The sequence below is a fragment of the Typopeltis vanoorti genome, chromosome 7, assembly GCF_054136105.1.
Source record: "Typopeltis vanoorti isolate ZY-2024b chromosome 7, IOZ_Tvanoo_1.0, whole genome shotgun sequence".
NCBI lineage: Eukaryota > Metazoa > Arthropoda > Arachnida > Uropygi > Thelyphonidae > Typopeltis > Typopeltis vanoorti.
In genome coordinates this window covers 89,117,241-89,142,810 of record NC_143555.1, presented here as the reverse complement: position 1 = coordinate 89,142,810, position 25,570 = coordinate 89,117,241, and the positions used below count along the sequence as shown (strand labels likewise).

Here is a 25,570-nt window from a genome sequence, read left to right as displayed (position 1 = left end):
AGAAGTTCAAAGAGTTGAGGGTCATCTGAATCAACCTCTTTTATTTGATGAATTACAACTTTACATGGCAATTTAGTGTGCAGTAGATTGCCTACATGCTTGAAGATAGCCAGACGTTCTTTGAAATTTAGTTCTTCATATGGTGCCTGCATGATTGGTCCCAAAATCTGTTCTGTGGGGCAGGACATGCCTTGTCCTTGTCACGATAGCAAATAGACAATTGCTTATGATTACAAGATATGAAACAATGGCGATACTAGCGGCAGTAGGCATAGCGTATAGCCCTTGAAATTTCAATTGACTTACCTGTATAAACCACTGTGGATAAATAAAGTGTTTATGGTAGCAAGCAATTAACTACTATTACTAATGAATAAGCATAAATCGCTAAAAAACATATCAATCAAATTCACAATCAATAATACACGAAACACTAACACGCGAGCCGCCATCACGAAAAATCCAAAACTCATGAGATCAGAATTCACTACAGAGTATCTAGAAATATTAGTCCTTATACTTATAAGGACTGGCTTAAACGGGCGAAGCAAGAATGCTTTTCATCTTCCCCGTTATCTGTAGAGGACAGTATATGGATAAGGTGTTATTGAGCTATTAAAGCTCTGATCATGGCAGAAGGGTAACAGCAATAGCCGAGCCTCAGTTAGAACTTCATTGGCTACAGCATTGCCATCCATTACCCTCCAAGGGTATTGGATTGAATGAATCAGTCACCGCATTTCACGGTCGACTGATTCCCCTTTCCCCTCCTCTAGAAAATTCACGGTCGATTGATTTCCCCTCTTCTAGAAAAATGTTTAGTCCTTATAAGGACTGGCTTAAAGGGGCGAAGCAAGAATGCTTTTCATCTTCCACGTTATCTGTAGAGGATAGTGTCGGGATAAGGTGTTATTGAGCTATTAAAGCTCTGATCATGGCAGGAGGGTAACAGCAATAGCCGAACCTCAGTTAGAACTTCATTGGCTACAAGCATTGCCATCCATTACCCTCCAATGGTATTGGATTGAGTGAATCAATCACCGCATCTTACGGTCGATTGATTCATTTCTATAGTCCTTATAAGGACTGGCTTAAAGGGGCGAAGCAAGAATGCTTTTCATCTTCCCCGTTATCTGTAGAGGACAGTGTATGGTTAAGGCGTTATTAAGCAATTAAAGCTCTGATCATATCATATCATATCTCATATCAGGAGAGTAACAGCAATAGCCGAGCCTCAGTTAGAACTTCATTAGCTACAGCATTGCTATCCATTACCCTCCAAGGATATTGGATTAAATACCTACTCTCCCGATTCATTTCTAGTTCTTAAGTTCTTAAAAGAACTGGGCGATGGACTGAGTCCTTGACTCTTTATCCCGTCATCTGAATGAAGAAAATCTGTGTGGATGAGGTGTTATTCAGCTAAAAAGCTCTAGTCATGGCTGGATAACGGCAATAGCCAAGCCTCAGTTAAAACTTCATTGGCTACAGCACTGCCATTTGTTACCCTGGAAGTCCTAAAAAGGACTTTATATCTTCACGCCTTTTACCAGGAAGGATTCCGATTCATTTCTATTATTTTGTAGCCATTTATTATAGTTTGATTATATAGACTTTTGAGTGGTGTAAAGAGATTTATGTTTTTGTGGTATAGCAAGGAGATTTATTGTTCATTTTTGTTAAGTTTTTTTTTAAAATAATCTATGAATATGTTGTATTTTTAAGTTGAATTCTCTTCTTTTCTCAAATTAACTTTTGATAACGAAAATAGGATATGTCTAGGATCTTCCTTTTCGAAAGCCGTTTGTTCTTCATTAATAATCTTTGTCCACTCGTGATGTTTTTCTTTCGTTTTTCATATCTCTTTTAAAGATTTAGTTTATTCTTCTGATCTAATGTTATTGAGGAGAGTATTATCAGTTAACTGAAATCATGTAATTATATGATCAGATTATAATAATTATTATCATGTGATCTAAAATAATATATTATACTACTATAATCATAATATAATAGGATATAATAATAATAATAATAATAATAATAATAATAATAATAATAATAATAATAATAATAATAATAATAATAATAATAATAATAATATATATTATATTTTATATATTATTAGGTATATATATATAAAATAAATAAATATATATATAAGAAATATGAAAAAAAAAATGAAAAGGAAAAAAAACACCCTAAGTCTATCATGGCACGAATGTAGAATAGTTTTACATGAAACCTTTAAATGGGGCCACATAAAAATAAATAAATAAATAAATAAATAAATAAATAAATAAATAAATAAATAAATATATATATATATATATATATATATATATATATATATATATATATATATATATATATATATATATATAACTTAAATTCTAATTTCATTTATCTAGGATCATCCATAAGTTCGCAAGGCTTTCAATGCAAGATTGTTTAATGGGTCATTTCAGGGACCTTTAGGAAGAGTAAGCCTGTAAGCCGATGTAGACTGCTCAACGAGTCTGCCAAACGATAAAAATGTAGTCAACACATCGCAGCAAAATCTTTAGTTTCATGTAGGTAAATAGGAAGATATTCAGCAAAACTGTAAGGTATCAGTTTTGTTACCAGTATATCTTGACAGATATTTGAATCAGAGGAGAACATTCACAATGTGGCATAAAAGTATATTACCTATTGCACCTTAGAGTGCTATAAATTCTTGGTATCAGGGTATTTGGAAGTCAGCTGATCGCAATTCCTTGGCCAGTTCTAGGGATGTTTCACCAAATTAAAGTATCGATATCGTTTTGGGTGAGGCCATATCGGATCGGCATCCATTGCTATGATACGTACAAGCAAAATGGTGGACACAGTTTACCAAAACTCTTGTCTTCCCTTCCAAACTCTCCGGAAGTTGTTAAGTCGTGGGAAGGATGTTTTAACGAATTAGATAAAACATCCTTCCCAAGGGAGGAAAGGCTAACAATCAACTTATTTTGAAGTAGATGCGCATTAAGGCTCTCTTTCTCAGTTAGATTGCCGAACTTCCGCCTCAGGTCAGCTTTTATTTTCATGCTGTTAGAGAGACTACTTTACTGCCACTGATCTGTCTAGAGTGTCCTCAAGATTAGCAGGTAGAGATTCAGATTAGAATGGCGTGCATATATGTATTTCTCAATCTCCGATAACTGGTTTCCAGTAGTGCAAATACGTGACATATGTTACCAAAGTAGAGTTGTTTTCTACGCCAGTGGATTCTAGATGATGATTCAGTGTTATGCTCAATATTTAGGAAGAATATCATTACATCTGCATTTAATTACAAATATAAGCTTGCAAAAATTGTGATTTATAGGAAGGTTATTCAGTTTGTTATATGAGGGTTTTAATTTTTGCTAGACTTATGGACGATCCATATGCTGATATGAAATAGATACACATTTAAGTATTTACGGTATCAGAATACTCACCACTCTGTAGCGAATTGCCTCTTGTGCTGAACATGCTCACCATTGTTCCAACCCGTTCACTTCCATACCCGTAACGCCATCTATGGCTCAATTTGCAACCCACAACGGCCAAGAAGCTCTGACGAAATTTCCTGTGCATGAAGCAATACGTAACAGGATTACAGCAACACGAAATAAAGGCGAGAAGGTGAATCGCTGAGATACTGGAATAACCTAGGGTCATATACACCGCTTTGGGGTCAAAGAGCATCCAAGTATTGACGATATAGAGTGGGGTCCAGCAGATAAAGAATTCCAAGACCACTATGAACAACATCCGAATCACTCGCATCTTTGATTGCCTGTCGTCGGCACTCCGGACGACAATTTCACTGGTAAACTTGTGACGTTGCTGACAAGAGTTTTTGGAGTGACACAGAATGCCATTTTTTGATGTTGTGGCCTCGTCTGTCTTCTTCTTTCCTCGACTGTACTTGTGGCTTCCTTTCACTGCAAGAAACCGGGATATTTCAGTAGTTATCGTAAGTTGTAGACGGAATTTTAAATTAGCGTAAAGAACGGAGATTTTATTTTTTTTACCTGTTTTCACGGGATACTCCAGTCTGGCTCCAGCGCACAATGTGCGAGCAATGAGTGAATATACGAAGGTCATAATCAGCAATGGAACGCAAAGCAAGACTACGTCCAAGTAGATGTTAAATGCTTTCTCTAAGTATTTGCTTGACCACACTTCTCTGCACTTATGCTTTCCTATAAATCACGCAAAACCATTTAGTAACACAAAAACACTAAGGTAAAATATAATTTTCAGATAAACATATGAATCAGTCTTTTTAATATTAACGTTGCCAGTATTTTAAAGATGTTTTCTTATCGGAAATATCAAAGAGATCTTGAATGATTTGAATTTATAAAATTAATTGTATTTTACACCGTATTCTGTAAGACCATAGAATTCCTTTTAATTTTGCATTTTTATTTATAATGAGTTATTTCCCAGTGGTACACTTCTGGTTGTATTAATTGATAAGCAATTATGCTTTTTATTTTTTTAATACTTTTAAGCCATTCGTTTCTTAGAGGCTTATGTTTAGAGTACCATTGGCTTATTCTCTCACATGCTTCTATTACAAACACAACCGTCTATATTGAGCAGCCAGAATGATTTGAGTTCTTGTAAAAGAATTAATCCCAGAGAAGTAAGCCCAAGAAATAATGTATATTCCGATTTGTCTAATTTTGCAGAAAATAAAGATAGAAATTGTGAATTAAGATACAATTAACACAAAAGCCATCTCTTGTTGATACTTAACAGCGTTAAACGTAGCTTAAAACACATTAAGGAAAATATTGAGTTTTCCATTCGAAGAAATGTTTCATCGTGTTACGGCTATTAGGCATTTAATAATTATTTTTGATTTGAAGTTTTTTTTTTCTTTTTTACAAAGGTAAAAAAAACACAATTTTTTTAGTTAATCCATTCCCTCGAGCGATCCTCTAGCCCGGAACCGTTTGGTTAAAACGATTTGGGTTCAAATCACCTCTATGATGTCAAAGACCTCAATAAAGGTTTTTCAGCCGAAGGTGAGTTATCCGTCGTCAGGAAATTTCAATTTTAATTCCATGAAGCAACCAAACCCCAAGAACACACACAGTTAACATAGGCAATATGCAGGGCATTATGACATTATTTGCTTTGACTGCCATTACTACCAAATCAACCCTCTGTTTCTTCTTTCATTCCATGGGGGTCTATTTTTAATTCCATTTCTGTTCTACTGAACGTTCAATGTAGAAACAAAGGTTGTTGCGGTATTAATGTCAAGGTTATCAGTTTGGACGGATCGATCAAAATAGAAGGTAAATGAAAATAAATGGTTGTACATTGCGTTAATCTCCCATTAGAAAACTACTGTAACATAAAATTGCGTACATTTAAATGAATTAACCTCTATGTAACCTTCTTCATATTACATTACTTTCAGATGAATGGCATCAACACCGACAACAATAACAACAACACTACTAATTTGATAGGTGAAGCGAACTGCTTTTCATATTCCCCTTTATTTATGTAGAAAGACACATTCGTAAGAGTAGTTTGTTAGCTTTAAGATTGCCCTATTTAATTTTCTACGACAGTTAATCATGCGGTGAAGTTGAGAGATTGATTGGATAATTTCGTACAGTTGAGTTTGGTGTGACTATTGAATTGTAGTTCTTTATCTAAATGTATCCCACGATATTTAATTTATGTTTTCCGTAGAATTTAAATATCAAAGTGTTGAATATCTACTTTGGGGATGCTAGCCTTCTGTTGAAGTGTATGGCTGTGTTTTTTTGTGGGCCTCTTTTTGAAGTCTTCAATTACAGAACCAGTTTTCCAACATGGCAGTACCGTGTCTTCTGGGTATCAGGTAAGGACGAAGAGATCTTGTTAATATTGTAGTATCTTCTGCGTATAGAGCTGTGATGGTCGTCATAGGATTTTGTGGAACATCTGTCATGAAGACCGAGAACAAAAGCGGAGTCAGCAATGAGCTTTGTGAAACTACAGCGAAAATATCACGTTTCGTAGAGATTGTTCCAATGATATTCCACTGATGACCTTAAATGTATTGCGAAATTTAATGAAACCATTAAACTATTAAATTTATTTTCTGTGATAAATTTGTAAAGAAGGCCTTGTTGCCATTTTTTGTCAAATGCCTTTACAATGTCCAGGAATACAGTACCAGTGTGATGTTTTCAGTTATATCCTGTAGTAATATATTCGACAAGTCTATGCATTTGCTGAACTGTATTATGTTTCGTAAGAAACTGAACTGTTTATTGGAATGATGCTTATCTGTTGTTTGTTGCAATCTGAATAGGATTTTTTTTGGCAATTTTTCCTAAATTGGATAGTAAACTGATGAATCGGTAATTTTGAGAACACAGCCGATATTTTTCTGGTTTATGAAACGGAATAACATCTGCAATTTTATATGTTGGAGGAAAATACTTCAATATTTGTACTCCTTTTATATACTTGAGGTTTAACCTAAGCAAACTGGTGAGAAGCTTGATTTAATCCAAAATTTCAGACGATGAAAATGAATGTTTCGCTTATAGACTTCTCGCAAATATCTAAGCCTAATTGGGATTAAAGGCACAGCGTGTTGGTTGCACGCACGCACGCTCACACACACACACACACACACACACACACACACACACACACACACACACACACACACACACACACACACACACACACACACACACACACACACACACACACACACACACACACGGTTAAATAGCTGATTCTAAACATTAGCGCTATGAATAATATGGGATGTAATATCCCTTAACTTAAATAAGTTTATATGTCGCCGAATTTAAGCCTTTGGCTCTTCATATTATTAATAATTTATTAGGACACCATCTTTTGCAATTCTCATAGTAGGGTACATGTAACTTCTGTTTGCTACAAACTTAGTATTTCTAGGTCTACCTACTCACTGATGAGACCTCAATAAAGGTTAAAACCGGTCTGGGTAGTGACATTCTCTCACTCATAATGTAGAACAGTAATACAGCCCCTAGGAGCTGGGTTTCACATTATGGGGAAATATCAAGAATAGTGATCGGAGCTTGCTTCACCTTAACATGAGTTGCCTCAGTGTTGCACTCCCTAAAGGGTCAGTTGTAACACTATCCAGGTATTTGCTTACGCTTGGACTCGCCGAACTTTATATATTTACTATATTCGGCATGAAACTCTTTGAGTTTCTTATTCGACTATGAAACAATATGGGATGTAATATCCCTTAACTTAAATAAGTTTATATGTCGCCGAATTGAAGCGTTTGTCTCTTCATGTAATTAACAATAGATGATTTTAAATATATTCAATGAAAACAGCCCTTTTAAACAAATTATTCAATGAAAATGAAGAATGGTCTTAAAATAAATTACCAATTTAAGTACTTTACGTAACCTGTTAAACAAACGTATTGTGCGAATGTAATTTAGATTAAATTAATATACTTAATTGGATGCTTAGACTTTATTTCTTACTACTTACCTAGTTCATTAGTTGGCAACAACTGACTTAATATTGCTATAGGTAGCATTGTTATCGTGGATCCAAACCATACCAGAAAAATCACGCGATAGGCATGAGACACAGTCTGCCATCGCCTTGAATGGAGGGGTCGACATATGGCGAAAAATCTTTCCAGAGAGATCGAAACCAAGGTCCATACACTAACTGATACAGACACAGCTGAACAAGAGAAATATAAAAGTGCAACATTTAGGCATGGATACTCATTACAGTTATTAGTATTATATTACGACTTAAATCTTACAACAACAACAACAACAAACAAACAAACAAACAAACAAACAAACAAACAAACAAACAACAACAACAACAACAACAACAACAAACAAACAACATTACTGGCTAGATGGGTGAAGCAAATATTCGTTTCATATTCCCCTTTATCTGTGTAAGGAAACTTGGGGTAGGAGATTGGGGTTGTGAGCATAAAGCTCGCCCTTTGGGAACTTTGGGGTTAGCTGTGTTCAGCTGGGAGCAGGAGTGTCTTCGGTCGTTGGTGTTTGCAGTGTTCGGATTTATTATAGTTGGCGGTTTGTCTGATTAGTGGGTTTGGATGCGCGCTTGCCTTTGAGAACTTTTCAGCTGAGTCATGAAGGAGCGGAAAAATGTATGGGATTCTGATCTCTCGGTGGATCAGAATCCCAGAGGATCAGAATCCCGCAGTCACTTATTTCTGTATTCGAAAATTCATTGAACGACAATTCATCGAAAAAGCAATTCGCCAAATAAACAAATGATCGAAAAACAATTTAACGACTGGCAATTCTTCGAAAAGGCAATTCATCGAATGAACAAATCATCGAACGACAATTTGTCGATAATGCAATTTTCTTCGAAAATTCAATTCACCAAAAATATTTCGTTGAATTATGAAAGAATTCATCGAAAAGTAATTTTTCTTGCCAACAATTGTTTAAAAGTATTCGATACCTAACGTTACTCAAGATACAGACAACATATGGAAGTGGTCATTGAAACGTAATAATTATTTTGTCCCATTTTAGAACATTTTATGTAAGTGTAGATACTGCTTCATTGTGCAGATAGCGATTTCTCTGTATGGAACAAATTTCATTCTACTAATGACACTAGTCGGACTGAAATGAAAAATTCAGTGCAAAATTGCTAATATCATTTCGAAACTTTAAAGATGTTGTAATAAAAGTGAAGGAATTAAAACTGAACCTGAAGACAGCTTCTTGTACCGACAATGTCTGCGAATTCCGCTGAGTCAGAGAGTTATCGTAATACATAATTTCGACACGTTGTTCCTTTGTAGCCCCAAATATAGCTGAACTGAAAACTGGAACGGTTCGACAATTTTTTGTAAAAGTTTCCGTGTTCGGGCGCATAATTTTTATCAGTCCTCTTCAACTGAAGGTAAGTGAGCAGGCCTAATACGGAGATGGCTGGGCTTTTACTCCGGGAAACAGGCAAATCATTCCCATAAACACACCTATATACAGACATGAATCAGTTATCGGACATGAAAGATAATAAGAAACCGTATTGTTCTATAATTATTCCCTAGTAAAATAGCATTGTTATCCCACCATTTATTAGGTTCAGGAGGCTGAGGGGGAAGAGCATTAATCATTATTATTACTACTAATAATAATAACAACAATGCATGTACTACTACTACTACTACTACTACTGACAAACCTACTGTGTTAGTAATAATAATAATAATAATAATAATAATAATAATAATAATAATAATAATAATAATAATAATAATAATAATAATAATAATAATAATAATAATAATAATTTTTAATTAATTAATCCTTTGATGTAAAGGATTTCTCAGAAGATAATAAATATAGGAATTCAAAGTACAAATGTTGGAAAACTTGAAAAACCCCCATCATTCCTGAAGATTTTTCGATCACGTTTCACTTATTTACTCCTGTTTCTGTTATTCCTGAACGACAAGAAGTGTCATATGCCCTTATCCCACAAAGGTCCTCGTAGACAAGTAATTGCAGTTAATAACAGGAGGAGTAAGCTAAGAATACTGATGAGTATACACGTGGGTGCATTTCTGGGTTTTGAGGAGATGAGAGATGAAGTTTGTTAAAAAAAGTTTAAATGTTTTCTCGGAAAATAAAAATAATAATAATAAGCTTTTTGAAGCATGCTCATCTATTGTTATATTTAGATGAGCACCGTTTGGAAGTCCCATTCGAACTTCTGAAGGTTGCCAATGATCGACGGATCACAGTTAGAAAACACAGTAGTAAAGGGGGGAAAAGGAAAATGGGACTGGGTGAGTTGTTCTGAATTAAGGCCGAAGCAACTGGCTTTAAATCACTGCATGCGTTTTTTTATTCGGTTCTCTAGTTTTTCAGCAAAGAAAAACCCAAGTTTCAGGGAGAAAAAAACCTTCTAGCCTCGTATGAGACAAGCTAAGTCACTTTCAGATGAAACGTTATGATAAAGGCTCTTGGCAGCTGGATAAAGTAGGATGCTGAAGTCCTTTTCAGCAGTTTCATTAAATGAGGCGTAGAATTTTTCTCTTCTCACTTTCTACAGTTTTGTAGAAAATAAGTGTGAAATTTCTGGGCGTGAATGGAAAACCTATTCACACTCACGTTTTTTGTAGTTTTCTATTTTCTCGATGAGATGTTTTTAAAGAGTCTTTTATTTTGGAGTTTTTGAGTTGACAACGTGGTTTTATATCATTTGAGAAGAAGTTCAATATCTATCCATATGTAAATATCTGCCGCGTCAAAGAAACGGCAGCTTGAACGAATATCAATCATCAAAACTGGTGTTCTTCAAGGATCAGCTCTAAATAAAAGTAAGGAGCCTTGAGAATTCAGTGTGGACTTTGTACCCGAGGAGAATATACAGTACAAATATTCTTGCCTAACTGTATAATGTACACAACAGAATATTAAAGAAAATATTCAAGTTTAATCACACTGCAGTTAACGGACCTCATTGACCTGCACTACCCTTAGACACGAAGAATTTTAATAGGAAACCTATTAAAATTCTTGCAATATATTTATAAATAAGTAGAACTTATCAAGTCGATTCGAGGCTGTATTTCTAGAGTTGAGCATTCTTTTTCAGCTATTAAGAGAATGCATATGTGTTATAGAGGAACACAATCACAGGAAAGGCTGTGCGGCCTAAGCTTAATCGCTATTGAAAAGACATTGACAATGGAACTAAAGGGTAAAAAATTTCATGTTATGATGATTCACTAACACAATTCCTAAGTTATTGGGGGGGTTGTAGGCTGCGTATATTATGATACTGCTTGTGTTTTCCATATGTATTTCCATTCCTGTGGTTTCCATGTGTTCTGTTTGGGTTTCGGCTATTGTATTATGCTTTATGTTTCTTTTGAGAAAGATGGCGGTGCCTCCTCCTCTTGCATAGGATCTGTTTGTACGGTGTGTTATAACTGTAGATTGCGATCTTGTCATTTGGACGAAGGTGTGGTTCATTTATGAGGATGATGCTTGCTTGAGTTTCTGCTACAAACTCCTGTAGTTCCTGCATTTTGTTGGATAGTCCGTTTGCGTTCCAACTTACAATCTCTAATGATTTAGGTTTTTCTTAGTTTATGCATTAAGGATTTCAAAAAGCAGTGACTGTGTGAGTCTTAAAATGATATCCTTGGCTTCTTGAGTTGGGTTGGTTTGTCGGAGTTAAGCAAGCATTTCTCCTATGTGGTTTGTTATGTTCTGTAGGATAGGTTTGTTGGTTTGCTGTGACTGGTTTGGTTTTGGCTTTGGGTCTTTTAGGTAGGTTGGTCTTGTTACTTCAGCGTACGTCCTTCTGCACGTTGTGGAGACTGCGGTTTGATGGGAGGATGTGCGTTCTTGTATAGGTTTGATGGTTTTGATTTGTGTCTTTTGGTTTTGAGGAAATGCTATGCAGTGCCTGTAGTTTGCGTGGTGTGAGCTTCTCAATTTGCACACTTTGCTGGTGGTGTGCGGGTTTTTGGCATTCATTTGTTGCGTGTTTGTCACCACATTTGACAGATCGGTAATCTACTTTGCTGCAGCGTTGAGAGTGGCCAAACGTTTGACAGAGATGACATTGCGTTGTTCTTTGTTTGTGATTTAGTCTTTATGACTAAATCACAGATAGTTTGGAGATCGTAGATGTGTTTCTGATCTTTGCTGATCTCTACCGATATCAAGAGGGAATGGTGTTTTATCAGCTCTACGCATACGGCTGACGTTTATAAGTCTGAAGCCTTTGTTTTGGAGATCTGCTTGTACTTCGTCTGTTACAATGGATTCTGTTACTTCTCTCAGCACAATTTTAAGGTTCTTTTCACTATTGAGTGCAAATGTGTGGTAGGGAAGGTTGCTATTATCCAGAAATTTTGTTAATTGTCTATAATCGGTATAGACAATTAACAAACTGGATGTGAATTCCTTCTTCTGTATTAGTGGCTTTCGTAAATGATATTTCTAGAATTCGGAGTGAAGTAACAACTGAGGTCCAATTGTTTTTATTCCATAGGATGACAGGGGTTATTCTTTCTTTTGAGTTTCTATTAATATCAGTCTCCATTTCTACTGTTTTGGGTGATTCTCTAGTAACGAAAATTTTCACATTTTTAGTTTTAACGGTTTGCAATTCTTCCTGTGTGTCAATTTTATCCAATATATGGTGGGCATTGTTTTGGGATATTGTCGCATCCTCAGGATCTAGTGACTGCCCCGAGCTTCGCTGTCCGATGTCCAACGCAGTCACGTTTTCATTTTGACGGTTTTCCAGACTGTCGTCTGTGACACTTGTGGGGAAACGTGTCATAGAGTTTTACTTTTCCTGGCCAGTTATTATTAAGCAGTTCCCCTAAGTGGATAAATTCCAGATAAATGTCTTAAAATTTTGTTTCGTCTATTAGTTTTTCCATGTGTATGTCTATCAGAGTCAATTATCAAAACTTAAAGTTTAATAAGCGGGTCATAGAACCCAAATGTGAAATCTCGTAGATCAAATCGATGATGCACCAGCAAAGAAAGATACCGCATTCACAAACGAGCCGCCAGCAAGACCGAGAGATACAGCAATGATTCAAATTAAATCAACCCGTGATTTAATGGGGGCTGCGTGATTCAGGATCTGCACTGTTCCTTCCTTCCACCAAGTGTAGACCGGCAGTCGAAATATTCATTTTTAGAGGCGGAAGACAAGAATGCTTTTCATGTTCCCCGGTATCTTTAGAAGAAAATGTGTGGATGGGGTAATATGGATCTATAAGCTCTGATCATGGCAGGAGGATAACAGTAATAGCCGAGCCTGGGTTAAAACTTCATTGGTTACAGCATTGCTATCCATTACCCTCCCTGGGTATCCATTTTTTAGTCGACTCGTACGACATGCATCGACTATAGTGGGGCTATTCTTATCCCGGCCACCACACGGGGTGAAATCTTATATCCTTATTGTCCTTATAAGGACTGGCTTAAAGGGGCGAAGCAATAATGCTTTTCATCTTCCCCGTTATCTGTAGAGGACAGTGTAGGGATAAGGTGTTATTAAGCTATTAAAGCTCTGATCATGGCAGGAGGGTAACATCAATAGCCGAGCCTCAGTTAGAACTTCATTGGCTACAGCATTGCCATCCATTACCCTCCAAGGGTATTGGATTGAATGAATCAATCACCGCATCTCACGGTCGATTGATTCCATCCCGTACTCGAAATCTTATATCCTTATAAGGACTGGCTTAAAGGGGCGAAGCAAGAATGCTTTTCATATTCCCCGTTATCTGTAGAGGACAGTATAGGGATAAGGTGTTATTGAGCAATTAAAGCTCTGATCATGGCAGGAGGGTAATAGCAATAGCCGAGCCTCAGTTAGAACTTCATTGGCTACAGCATTGCCATCCATTACCCTCCAAGGGTATTGGATTGAATGAATCGATCACCGCATCTCACGGTCGATTGTTCACCCACATCGAAATCTTATATCGATACATATTTATTTATGTATATATTTTATATTACATAAAGTTATGGTGGTTTTTAAAATATCATGTTTTCGCCTTTCTTTTTATAAATATTATAATTATTATTAGACAGTATACGATTTTATATTAAACTTAAATTAAAGTTTTGAAAATATTCCGATCACTAAATAAAATAAATAATACAAACAAACAAACACGAAAGTATGCATAAATAAATAGATGGAGAACTAAAATAAGCTGAAGAACATTTATTATGTTCATTAAATATATTAAGTTTATTACTTGGAGCTATTATGATATGTTTAGAAAATTATATAAATAATTTTCCAAGTACATTTAACTAGTATTTTCATATTTCATTTGAGCTATTTTTATTTCGCCAAGATGCCTTTTCACGAATATGCTGGATTCAAAACAATATTTCATTGAAGGCATGGAAATTGGTCGACTGAATTCACCTCAACAATTGATCTAACAACAACTCCATCTAGCGGTTATTAGAACATAAGTAATTGTCATTCAGTTTACGTAAATAATCAAATAATATGCAAAGTGTATAGAGAAACTGCAATTATCCTAGAAGATTAATGTACTTTTACGGACTACTAAAATTTGCTAACCAACATCCTCATCAGCATACAATTGTCTTAACGATATCCTTGTGGTTATTCAGCTGCTAAGTTGCTAATTAGGTAGCATTTAATGGAGTGTAAGTGATGGCAACGAATTACTAGGTCATTCCACCGAGAAAACACGAACCTATGCTAATTTTCAGTCGCGTGTTCGTTTGTCTCTCAGTAATTTGATAAAGATGTCCATTGCAGTGAAAACGAGCATCGAGTTTAATGTAAGAAAGGGTTACCTCAGAAAATGAACATTACAAGTCAATAGTGTGTATTTCCTTTGATGTAGAAAGTTAGAAACATTTCAACTTGTTGTCAGAAGCGAATGTCGGTTCATTCTTTTCTTTTCAAGTAATGAATCCCCGTGGGGTATCTGAAAAGTTGATTGTCCGTATCTAGCGTTGCGAAATAGATTTCACAAGGGTCTGTTGTTCCTATTTTGTATCCCGGGGAGAAAATAATTCCTTGTATTGTTTATGTAATGAATAGGATGCAAACTCTCCGCAAGTTCTTGCTAATCACTACTTTAACTTTGAAGTCAACCACAGCGAGCAGTTTTAGCAACGATACGCGAACTCGAACAATGCTGATATTACTATTGGCAGTTGGTGGAGCTTAGGATGGGATCGATTCTACAAATATGACATCACACATGTTATCCAGTCTTGACATCAACTCTTCTCACTGTTCGTTGCCAAATGTCTCCCACAGAACGGAGATAAACCTGACCTACATTAGGCGATTGTGTCTTGTAATTGACCTGTATTAATCAAGTCGGAAAATCAAACCATTCTTAATAATTAATGATTGACTAAATTCTCCTAAGGACACTATAAAAACAGACCACATTTCTATAATAGATAATTATACGAGAGAGAGAGAGAGAGAGAGAGAGAGAGAAACTAATAATGATTATTATTTCATTGGCCTACAAATATATTACAGGAAATATTTTTCGGTAGTGATGGAGAATTGATTACGGAATTAAAAGTGCATTGATTTAAATAGGCGTACTGGAGTTGCAGAGACTCCAGTTTGTGTTTATATAAGCTGATTTTTTTTTTTCAAAAAAAAAAATTGTTTTGCTTCTTTAATTAGAAAACGGTACAAAATAAACGGGAAAAAATCTACAGTTTCCGAAAATTATACACAATCTTCTGTTAGGTGTATGGGCATAAAATAATCCACAGAGTTCGTATTATGTACTGAACAAAAGAAATAAAAAAAATATTTATATCGGCTAAGTTGAACCCGTAAAATTCGAATTTTAAAAAACCAGTTTCCCACACTTCAACCTACACCCTCGGAATGTTCGATTAGCCTAGCCTAAATTTTGTTAATCAGTCATGCTTATTGATCATAATTTAATGATACTACTATATTAAAACTTACTTTTTTAATTGCTATAATTATATTTATTTAATTATTCGATATATAATTTTTATAATTGTATTCGAATTATAATTTTACTTGGTTTGGCACGTTTAAACTATTCTATACTAAAAATAAGGGTATTCTTCAGTACTTCTCTTCAGTGATGTTCTCACATCATTGAACTATCGTCATAAGGTCATGTATAATTTAATTACTGAAAGACTGTAAAAACGTATAACGTATAACGCTACTGTCAAGATGGGTGAAGCAAAAATACTTTTCATATTTCCCTTTGTCTGTAAAGGAAGTTGTTTGGAAAAAGGGAGATTTGTGAGCTATAAGCTCGCCCTCTGTGGGCAGTTGTATTAGTTATGATCAGCTGGGAGTAGAATAGCCTTCGGTCTTTTATATTTGTGGTAATCTGTTTCATTGTAATTGACAGCTTATACGATCAGCGGGTTTGAATGCGAACTTGACTTGACGAAAAATTTTTCTGCGAGATCGCGAAGAAGGGAGGAGATGTATGGAATGCTGGTTTCTCGATGAATCTGTGAATTTCTGATAAACCATGAGGCATCTAGAATCATCTTTAGGCACGTATTTTGGATTCTTTGTAGTTTTGAAATGTTTGATCTTGAAGTGTGACTCCATGCAGGTGAGGCGTAGGTAATAACTGGACGTATTACCATCCGGTAAAGTAGTAATTTATTTTGTAAGTTCAGTTTTCTCTTACGGTTGACCATTGGATAGAGTTGAGCTAGTTCTTTGGATATCTTGGAGCCAATGAGATTATACAAGCTCACTTTTTTTAATTTTCAAAACAAAACTCGTTTTGCTTCTTTAACTAGAAAATGGTCCAAAATAAGCGGGAAAAAAAATCTACATTTTCCGACAATTATCATTTTGAGCGAGTTTACTTGAATCCTCCAGTTGATGAACCATTTTTCCAGTGCGTTGATACTTCGTTGTAGTCTACCGATTGCCAGGCGAGGGCTGAGCGACCTTGGTAGAATAGCGGTGTCGTTGGCATAAATGGTTGTTCTTGAATTTAGAGGGATGTCTGATACGTAAACTGTGAACAGCAGTGGGGCCAGAAGGGTACACCAGCTAGAATTTTGCGCCTTGATGAAACAATTCCGTTAAGCTTTACTTGCATGTATCTTACGCTAAGGTATGAGTTAAGTTTTACTAGCTTAATTAGGATGTTATTTTCAATAAGTAGGAACATAAGGCCTTGATGCCAGACCTTATCAAAGGCCTGGGCAACGTCCAAGAACACAGCAGCAGTATGGAGGTGCCAGTTAAAACCATGGATGATGTGTTCTCTTAATCAGTGAATTTGTTGCAGTGTGCTATGAGCTTTGCGAAAACCAAATTGCTCATTGCTCCACGGCTAGTTGTATCCTTGTTAGGATGACTTTTTTGGTTACTTTACCAAGGCTGGAAAGAAGACTGATGGGCCTGCAGCTGTGGCGGAGTTGTGGGTTATTGTTAGTCTTTTTCAGAGGGTGATATCAGCAATTTTCCAAGCCGGGGAGAAGTACTGGAGTCTTAATATGGAATTGGTTATATTAACTAGATGAATTATGGTCTTCCTTGGGAGTAAGTTTGTTATTCTATTGGTGATGTCGTCAGGAGCAGGGGCCTTTTTATTCTTCAATTGAGATATAATATTGATTATTTCTGTTGGAGTATTGGGGCGATGAGATCTGAATCATCCTTAGGCTGTCTTAAGGCTTTTCTGTCTTGACAGTGAACTTTATAAATGATATTATTTAAGTTTTCGTAAGATGGGCTGCATTGATTTTCCAGATTGTCAATTTGGGCTTCTACTTTTACTTTATCTCATTGTGCAATTCCATGTTTAGTGTTTATAGGGGAATGAGTTGTCTTTTAGTACGTGGAGTTTTTAGAAAGTTCCATATGGAGTTATCTTCTGGGTTGATGTCCGTGAGTTTAGATTCACATTCTGAATTCCTGTGTTTCTGGAGAGCTTCTCGAATCTGTCTGTTCAAGTTTCTTAAGGTTGCTTTGTCCTGCGGTGCTCCTCTTTTGTAGTGGTATCGCTTTCTGGCTTTGTTTTTCGCAGTAATTAGGTCCGTTATCTTTTCCGGAATCCAAATGGATGAGGAGAAGACAGTGGTTTGTGTGATCCTGGGTACCTAACTTGAGCTGGATGGGATTATGATGTGAAGTAAGCTCTTCTAATGCCTCCAGCTGATACTGATATCTGATGTTCCTGAGGATGACATGTCTAATACATCCGAACTTCCTGATGGGCTGTAGTGGGTGGGCTCGGTAACTAATATTGAAGAGTTGAGTGACGTGTTATTAAATAAAGTACGCCTTTGGAGTTGATTGACGAACAGAACCAAGCTGTATGTTTGGAGTTGAGGTCTCCTGATATAATTATAGAATCCGTGGAGCCGAGGATGGAGATTAGATCCGATGTCAATAGTGGAATGCTGAAAGGATTGTACACTGCATAGATTTTAAGTCTACCTGCGTTGTTGGTGTGCACCTCCACACCTCTCACTTCAAGGTTTAAAGTTTTAGGGTTGGCTAAACATTGTGGCTTAAATAATTTTTAATAACAATGGCTGGGCCACCACCACTAGAGTTAAGTCTGTCTGTCCTACATAGTATATATTCTCTTAATCTTGGGTTGTTAGATGGTCCGAGGTGTGATTTGCGGATCAAGATTTTGTCCGGATTGTATCTGTTTGCGAATTCTTGCAGCTCAAGAATTTTATTTATCAGGCCATTACCATTCCATGCTATAATCATCAGGGAGTTTAGTTTGAATTTTTGTACATTATAGAGAGCTCAATATGGATTGGGTTTCTAGATTCTATCTAGAAACCCAATTTCTGGAAGATGGTGAGGTGCTTCCTTTGTTGAATTCAAGCAGCTTGGTGGCAAGTGAAGCAGTTAGAACTGATCTTAACTTGTAGCTTGTTTGCTCTTGAGATGATGGAATCTGAGTTCGTACCACCTCTGCATATATTTTGGTCATGGATGAAGGTCGCGTACCTTCCTGTGCTGCTGAATGTGAGGTATTTCGAACAGGAAGGTGACCTGTGTAGTTGCTTATGGTTTCATTGTATGGGGGAGCAAGGTTCATTCATACTTGTTGACGCACGATTTTTTGGGTGTAAAGGGCAGCCCTTGTAATTGGCAGGATGTGGTCCTCTACAGTTAGCACAACAGGCAGATGTGGATTTTGGCTTGGCCTCGATGTGTTCTTCCTTAGAGTCTCGTTGCAATTTTCAGCCTGCAAATATCTGTCACTTCACATATCCTTTTCTGTGTGTTGCTAATTTCGACCAACACCAGCGGCATTGGCCTTTTATTCGATCTCAACGTCCTGCTGACTTTGATTGGGGCCAGTCCTTGACTGATGAGGTCGGCAGTGATCTCACAGTTGTAATGCCCTCAGCAACCCTTCTAAGCACCATTTTAAGATTTTTCTCGCTTGGTAGTACGAAGGTATGGAAGGGCAATTTGGAGTTGTCCAGAATTTTCGTCATCTTACGAGAATCTGAAACAGTAGCAGAATGAATCTTTATACCCTCATCAGTATTTCTTGCCCTGGAGAAGTTGATGTTTCGTTCTCTTAGGGACCTTGAGTCTGAGGACGACTTCTCTTTGTCTCGGAGGATAACTGGAGGGACCAATTCTTTTCTGTCTTGTGTATCATGTGTTACTACATCCTGTACCATATGATCTTTAGTGTTTGATTGTTTCTCCTGAGAAGTCATATTGTAGGGAGCCTTTGGGTGGTGTGACAGGTATGAAATCCCCTTCAGTGTCCATATCACCTTCTTCTATGTCGTGCACTTGAGTGTAGATATTCAGGAAGCCGGGATATTCTGTCTCAAATTTCTTTATGGTAAATTTAAGAACTTCAAGTGTCATATCTCTGTTACGATTTTGAATGGGGTCGTTGATGTCTTTTATGTTTTCGATTTTTGTTCACCGTATATTGTTGAAGAATATTCCTGTGTCTGTAGATAATCCTATAGACTTTAAAGGGTCTACTGATAAAAATCTCGAAGATCTTACGATCTTTCAGCAAAGTCCCATAGGCACACAAATGTGTCTACAAGCAAATCAATACTTAAGTTTAACTACTTCCCCTTAAAGTTAAGTTTTAGTTTAAGGGGAATGAGTGTCGAGACTTCCCTTTGCCACAGAAGAGACAATAGGAATCAAACTGTGTCAGGGCCAGTGCAATGTGAGATTCCTTAAAAACCTGGTATGAAATCTAATCAGGCTAAATCTAAAATAACACGTCTGAGTCGTCAAAAGTCCAAATGAAACACCAAGATTGTAAAACTTGGAACTTGGAACTTCTTTGAGAGATGGACCGAGTCCTCGAGCCTTCATCCCTTCAGCTGATTTAGCATGTGTATGAGGGGATTACTGAGGATAATTTTCCCGCTTATTGTGAGCATTGTAAGCTGTATTAGCTTTCTCTTGTGATGGCGGATTTCAGTTTTTTATATTTGATACGATCTGAGGGTTTGTAGTCCGCAGCCTGTCGAATTAGTTCATTTGTGTGATTTTTGTGATTGTCAAGAATTCATCTTCAATGCCTATCATGTAGGTCTCGATATCTGGAAGGTTGGCTTCTTGGTGTAATTGCACGTTTTGATGAACCAAGAGGCATTAAATTCTTAGGCATTTGTTCTGGATCGTCTCTAATCTGCTGATGTTACTTTTAGCTGTGTGCATCCCCAGATTGGTGAGGCGTAATTTAGCTAAGGTCTTATCACAGATTTGTAGAGGAAAATTTTGTTGTTTATGGTTAGGAATATGTTTCTATTGAAAAGGTGATATAACTGTGCAATACTCTGACTTGCTTTGGTGGAGACACTATTTACGCGTGTCTTGAAATTTAGGCGTTTATCCAGATGAACTCCTAGATACTTAGTAGAGTTGTGCCAAGGGATGACTTTTCAAAAATTTGTATGCTTGTATTCGGTTCTACTTTACGTCTGCTGAAAAGTACTGCAGAGCTCATTACTGGGTTGATGGAGATACGCCATTTTTCATACCAGATCTCTAATTCTTGGACTGCTCTCTGCAGCATGTTTGACGCTAGATGTGGACGGAGGGATCTGGCTATGATAATTGCGTCATCGGCATGGAGAGTGGTGATGAATGGGGACACCTTGGGAAGATCTGTCATGTGTATGGAGAAGAGTAGGGGAGACAGCAGAGAGCCTTGAGGGACTCAGATCCTTTCTGTGGATCTGATTCCATTGAGTTTAATTTTAAATTTTATGTTATTCAGATATGACGTGATAAGTAGAACTAGAATAGTTATGGGATTCCTATTTGGTGTAGTCTAAAAATTAGACCATAATGCCATATTCTATCAAATGCTTGTGTTATGTCCAGGAAGACTGCACCAGAATGTTGATGCCATTCGAACTCTTGCGTGATGTATTCAACGAATCTTTAAATTTCAAGCGTTGTGAAGTGATATTTCCTAAAGCTGAAATGCTTGTCTTGTATGACGTGGTTGATATCTGTTGCCTCTTGAATCCGTGTGAGTAGAGAGCGTTCGGCTTTATTGCCTACACATGATAGAAGGCTGGTCGGTCTATAATTCTGAGGAAATTGTGTATTTTTGCAGTTTTTGGAATTAGGAAGACATCTGCAAGCTTCCATCCCTATGGAAAATAATTTAGCCGAAGGATGACATTAGTGATGGCTACCAGATGCATAATTAATCTCTTTACTGGGCAGCAGTTTGAGCGCCTTATTCTTTATTCCATCCGAACCCGTAGCCTTTTCGTTGTTTAGTTTTCTTATGATCTCATATATTTCTGTTGGTTACACGGATTTGTTGTTGGATTGGAATGAGGCGTTTTGAGTAATTTTACGCACTTGTGTGTGGATGTTTCTTATGAAGTTTATATCTATATTGGTATAATTGGGGCTGCATTGTCTTTCTAAGCTAAAATGTCTGGAAATGCTTCTGCTTTTTTTTCATCATTGTAGGCGACTCTATAGTCACCTTGAATTCGAGGAAGTGTGTAACTCTTAGTTACACACTTCCTTTTCTACACACAGTAGAATGATAAGTGATCTTATCATTCTCCAGAATGACTGATCCTCTGTATTTAGGCGATGTGTTTTGTTATTGTAAAGTTGGTTTTTCGTGGTCTTTTAGAGCATACCGGACCTGGTTAGTTGCTCTGGTAACTGCCTGCTTATTTACGGAATCCATTGTTCTATGATATTGTGTTCTTAATCTGTTTTTCTTCTCAACTCAGACGTTGTACGTCCTCTGGGATTTATTTGGTGGTGCACACTTCGATATATTTGTTGCCTGTGATATCGCTGTTAGTATTTGCTTTTCAAAGGTTTTTACTGCCTTTACTATATCTTCAGTGGATGTTATATGTCGAACTGGGCCAACGTTATCCTGGAAAGCTGAGGGTAGCTGTTTCCAGTTTATAAAGTTGGGGCGTTTTCCTTTAGATCTTCTATGGCCCCTATATGATGGAGGGGGGGCCATAGAAGATCTAAAGATCTAAAGAAGATCACAAAAAGATTGTGATCAGCACTTAAGTCGTTAAACGCTTGTGTTTGATAGCTGTGTGCAATGTTTTTTAGTATTACTATATCAAGTACAACTGGTAGGCTGATTGCTCTGTAGCGTGTGGGTTCTGTGGGTCCTATTACTGTCATGTTTCTTGTAGTGGCATATGAATTCAGTAGTCTGCCGGTGATATTCGAGTTTCTGCTGTTCCATGTGGAATGTTTGGCATTAATGTCGCGAGCTACGATTACTGGTCTACCCGCGTTTAGTATTTCATTCAGATCTGAATCTGGGCGTTTTTTTATTTGGGGGATTGCAGGCTGCGAATATCCAGATACTGCTTGTGTTTCGCACATGTATTTATATTCCTATGGTTTCCATGTGTTCTGTTGGGATTCGTCTATTGCATTATGCTTTATGGTTCTCTTGACAAAGATGGCGAAGCCACCTCCTCTTACATAGGATCTGTCTGTATCTGTACGGTAAGTGCTATAATTGTTGATTGTGACCTTGTCACTTGTACGAAAGTGTGATTCATTTATAAGAATGATGTCCGCTTGGATTACTGCATTTTGTTGGGTTGTCCGTTTGCGTCCCAGCTGACAATCTGTAATGGTTTAGATTTTCTATCAGCCTTATCCATTAAGGATTTCAACAGGCAGTGATTGTGTGTGTCTTAAGATGATATCCTTGGCTTCTTGAGTTGGTTTGCCGGAGTTCAGCAAGCATCTATCCTATGTGGCTTGTTATGTTCTGTAGGATAGGTTTGTTGTTTGCTCTGACTGGTTTGGCTTTGGCTTTTGGTCTTTTAGGTAGGTTGATCTTGTTACTTCAGCATACGTCCTTCCGCTCGTTGTGGTCTGTGGTTTGATGGGAGGATGTGCGTTCTTGTATAAGTTTGCTGGTTTGGAGTTGTATGTTTTGGTTTTGAGGAAATGCTATGTAGCCCCTTATAATTTGGGTGGTATGGGCCTCCACAATTTGCACACTTTGCTGGTTGTGTGCGGGGATTTTGGCATTCATTTGTTGCGTGTTTCCTGCCACATTTAACACATCGGTTATCTGTTTTGCAGCAGCACTGTTAGTGGCCAACTTTTGACAGCGATGACATTGCGTCGTTGTTTGTTCAGGTTTTAGCGATTCAGTTTTTATGAGTATATCACAAATAGTTTGAAGACCGTATATGTGTTTCTAGTCTTTACTGATCTCTACCAATATTAGAGGATATGGGGTTTTATCAGCTTTGCGCATACTGCTGACTTTTGTAGGTCTGAAGCCTTTGTTTTGGAGACCTGCTTGTACTTCGTCTGTTACAATGGATTCTGTTACTTCTTTCAGCACAACTTTAAGGTTCTTTTCACTATTGAGTGCAAATGTGTGGTAGGGAAGGTTTCTATTATCCAGAAATTTTGTTAGTTGTCTATAATCGGTAGAAGTTATTCGCTGGATACGAATTCCTTCTTCTGTATCAGTGGCTTTCGTAAATGATATTTCTAGAGTTCGGAGTGAAGTAACAACTGATGTCCAATGATTTTTCTCCCTTAGGATGACTGTGGGTATTCACCATATATTGTATTCAATATATATGGTGGGCATTGTTTTGGAATATTGAGGCATCCTCGGGATCTAATGACTGACCGGAAGTTCGCTGTCCGATGTACAATGCCGACACATTTTCCAGAGTCGTCTGTGAGAATTGTGGGGGGGGGTAACGTGTCATAGAGTTTTACTTTTTTCCTGCCACCTGTTACCAAGCATCTCACCCAAACGTATAAATTCCCGATAAACAACCTCAAAGTTTGTCTCGTCTCTCAGTTTTTCCATGTCTATGAATTATCAAAACTTAAAGTTTGAAAAGCTGGTCTTAGAACCTAAATGTGAAATCCAGTAGATCAGATCGATGATCTACCAGCAAACACAGATCCCGTAGTCACAAAATGAAGAAAAAGCTTACCTGTAAATATTTTGATTCTTGCGAGTGGAATGAGAGACATTTATGGAAGGTCGACAAATGAGCGATCTAGTTCTGCCGCGCGTTTTCGGGTCTCCTTCAAGAATGTAAAAATGAATATCAAATAACATTTCTAGCGAGTTTGGTGAAGCAGAAATGCTTTTCATATTACCCTTTGTCTATAAAGGTTGAACTTCGAATGGAGTGTTTATGAGCTATAAGTTCGCCCACAGAGGGCAGTGAAATTAGTTGTGTTCAGATGGATGTAAGATTGACTTTGGCCTTTTATATTTGTAGCTTTCCGCTTCATTATATTCCGTAGCCTCCTTGATCAACGGTTTGGGTGGTTGCTTGTCTAGGTAAGGAAGTTCTCAGCTATTCGTTTGCTTTTTCTGTTGATCACAAGGTAGAGCTGTGCATTTACTTTGGATGTCTTCGAGTCTATGTGTCTTATATGATTGCTGAATAGGAGTGTTCTATCAGGAATCACTCCAAGATATTTCACTTCAGTCTGCCATGGAATCTTGACTCCCAAAAGATGAATGTCCTCCGTGCTATGGACTTTCTTTTTAGAAACGGTATGGCTGAGCTTTTCTGGGGTTTACTTGGATCCTCCAGTCCGCCAACCATTTTTCTAGTGTATGTATACTGTTTTGAAGTCTCTTAGTTGCCAGTTTTGGGGCTCAGAGATCTTGCCATTAATGAAGTATCATCACCATATAATGCAGTGAATGTTGTTCTCGGGTTCGGTGGGATGTCTGCTACATAGATTGAGAACAGAAGAGGAGACAGCAGAGAGCAATGAGGTATGCCAGCCAAGACCCTGCGTCTGGACGAAATCGTTTCGCCGACCCTAACATATATATATCTGTCTTTCATATATGAATGGAGTATTTTTATTAATTTAATTGGCAAGTTACATTTTATAAGTTTGTAAATAAGGATTTGATGCCATACGTTGTCAAACGCCTTCTCAGCATTGCTGAAGATGGCAGCTATATATGGAGTTTCCAATTGTAGGCGTTTGTGATAATCTCCACTAGCCGGTGTATTTGTTGAAGTGTGCTGGCCCTTGCGGAAGCCAAAGTGCTCGTTGGGTAAAATTCCTAATTTATCTGTTTCTGCTTGAAGCCTTGTGAGGATCACTTTCTTTATCACCTTTCCGAGGCTGGACAACAGGCAGATAGGTCTGGAGCTTTCGGGGAGTTGAGGGTTTTTTCCACGAGTTCTTCAATGGCTGGATGGTGGCTGTCTTCCAAGCAGTGGGAAAATGCTGGTATCTAAAAATGGCATTGGTAATGTTGACGAGATTGACTATGGCCTTTCTTAGAAGTAGCTTTATTATTCGGTTGGTTATGACCTCTGGACCTGGAGCCATTTTACGGTTTAGATGAGATTAAGATATTTATTATTTCTGCCGGAGTAGGGGGAGTGTTATGTTCTCAATTCTCAATTATGCTGTCGTAAAGGTATCCTAACATGATGGTTAATCTTGTATACAAGGTTAATATTTAGATTTGCATAAGGTGGAT

General features: G+C 37.3%; 1 protein-coding gene across 1 annotated transcript in view; it reads right to left on the bottom strand.

Moving 5' to 3' along the window:
* LOC150104844 (cholecystokinin receptor-like) overlaps positions 1-25,570 on the bottom strand; it is a 105,308-nt gene that overhangs the window by 9,987 nt on the left and 69,751 nt on the right. Inside the window, exons 2-3 of the mRNA XM_090395074.1 lie at positions 7,543-7,743; positions 4,050-4,220 (exon numbers count right to left, since the gene is read on the bottom strand). Of these exons, the coding sequence (XP_090251200.1) occupies positions 4,050-4,220; positions 7,543-7,743 (372 nt within the window). The remainder of the gene's footprint in view (positions 1-4,049; positions 4,221-7,542; positions 7,744-25,570) is intronic.